Consider the following 1,992-nt stretch of genomic DNA (forward strand, 5'->3'; position numbering starts at 1 on the left):
ACTCTGACTTTATCTCATAATTCTTAAATTGAAGTCAGAGCTCCAACTATTCACTCACAGTTTTTCAGAAAAAAAGTCCAAAGTTGTACACACTTTTTTTTTTGAGAATTCTAAGATTGAAGTCAGAATTCCAACTTTTTTTCTTACAATTTTAACTTATTTCAGACAAAAGAAGGCAAAATTCCAACTTTTTCTCCAAAAATTCTGAAAAAAGAATCTGATTTTTTTCCTCAAACTCAGATTTTTTTTCTGACATTAAAGTCAGAATTCCAATTTTTTTTCTTTTTTCCTTTTTTTTTTTTCAGAATTCAAACAATTCAAAAACTGTATTCAGATTTCTGAATTCTGATTTCTGCAAAACTAGATTTCAGATTTTTTCTTTGTCGAAATTCAAACTTTTTACTTAGAATTCTGAAATTCAGGTCAGAATTCCAGCTTGTTATCTGAACTCAGTTGCCCCTTTGCTCTTCTGTCAAACACAGGCAGCTCCCTCCATCAATGATTTAATCTGACTTCTGAACTTCTGGGAGACTTGAGGCTGAAGTTTCCATCTCTGCGCTCGATGCTCACTTTGCATTATGCATTAGATTAAAGATTAAAGAGGAGAAAGCTCACCGGCTCAGTTTCCGTCGACACCAGAGACGCTTTCTTTGGAGGCTGCGGGAGAAAAAGCTCGTCGTAAATATTCTGGTAGTTTACGGTGAAGCTCTAAGCGGCCGATGCGGTGATGTTTGTACCTGAGGAGCAGGTCTGCAGGGAGTCGCGGTGACCACCAGAGGACTGCAGGCCTGCGTCGCCGTCGACTCCATGAAGGTGGGCTGACTGATCTGAGGTCTGTCTTTAACGCCGCCCTCCTGGAACATCGGGTTTAGCTTGTCTGGAGCTGAATGCACTTTCCTGGGAACGTGATATTTAATCAGCCGGGAAGTTTAAAAAAAAAACAAACGAGAAGCCACACGCAGGAGAAAGTACCTTTTGGAGGTGTAGTTGTCCATGTTGTCCTTCTTGCAGCAGGTGAGTCCTGCGACCACCAGAGTGATAAGCAGCACGATGGACAGAGCTGCACAAACACCAGCGATGATCCCACTCTGACCTGCAGGGAACAGAACAGCAGTTACAACCCTGTTCATGCACAATTTATGCCCTTTTATCTTTGAGTGGCTCTTAAAATTAAGCTATACGAGGAAAACTTTGCATAGATTCACAAGAAAGCTGTTGTTAGTGATAAGTCGTGGAGTTGGATGGAGTTCAGTCCACAGCGAAACATCTCCATAAATATTCAACAGATTGAAGTTTTCTTTCAAGATTCATGGTCCTCAGAGGATCAGCTGTCTTAACTCTTCATTTAGCAGCTTTATCAGGCCAAAGTTTGAGTTTTTCCTGTTTATTTTTACAACGAAGCAGCTGCAAATCTCAGTAATTATCGATGCTAATTAATAAATTAGAAGTATACCTGCATGTAGTTTAAAGTTCCACCTCAACTTACCAACAAAAACTAATTTACTAAAACGTAAAAAAAAAAATGTCCTTGTATAAAAAGCACATCAGCTCATGTTCCAACAGAGAGAAGCGCCGCGGAGTTCGTGTGATGATGACGTTCATAAAATAAGATCAATTCTTTGAGTCTTTTTAATCCTCTGAACTTAAAACCCTGCTGGCAGCGTGAGCTTTAAAAATATTACCAAAATGTCACCATTTGTCAAAGCCAGAAGCTGTAACAGACTCATTTGGTCTTGACCCTACTGGTTTTTGGGGAAAATTAAGAGAATCTGAGCTTAAACAGTTTCCTCGAACCAGATTCTGTAAAAAAAAATTTAAAAATGAACTCATCGGTACAACTGTGAAGCCATGAGTGACTCAGCTGCGACCGACAGTCATATGGCTGAAACTTGGGGGTTTTTCGGTTGAACTGCAGGCAGCGTTTACACTAAGAACTGTGGGAAAAGTGTAAATAGTAAAATACCTACAGCATGTAGAGTCATAATCACATTT

General features: G+C 39.5%; 1 protein-coding gene across 1 annotated transcript in view; it reads right to left on the bottom strand.

The window, feature by feature from the left end:
- Window positions 1-1,992, bottom strand: part of LOC103371836 (zinc metalloproteinase-disintegrin-like 2d) — a 28,592-nt gene that overhangs the window by 8,143 nt on the left and 18,457 nt on the right. Inside the window, exons 18-20 of the mRNA XM_008301293.1 lie at window positions 973-1,175; window positions 738-897; window positions 616-657 (exon numbers count right to left, since the gene is read on the bottom strand). Coding sequence (XP_008299515.1) covers window positions 616-657; window positions 738-897; window positions 973-1,175 — 405 coding nt within the window. The remainder of the gene's footprint in view (window positions 1-615; window positions 658-737; window positions 898-972; window positions 1,176-1,992) is intronic.

The sequence above is a fragment of the Stegastes partitus genome, unplaced genomic scaffold (genome assembly GCF_000690725.1).
Source record: "Stegastes partitus isolate 25-593 unplaced genomic scaffold, Stegastes_partitus-1.0.2 Scaffold1655, whole genome shotgun sequence".
NCBI classification, from domain to species: domain Eukaryota; kingdom Metazoa; phylum Chordata; class Actinopteri; family Pomacentridae; genus Stegastes; species Stegastes partitus.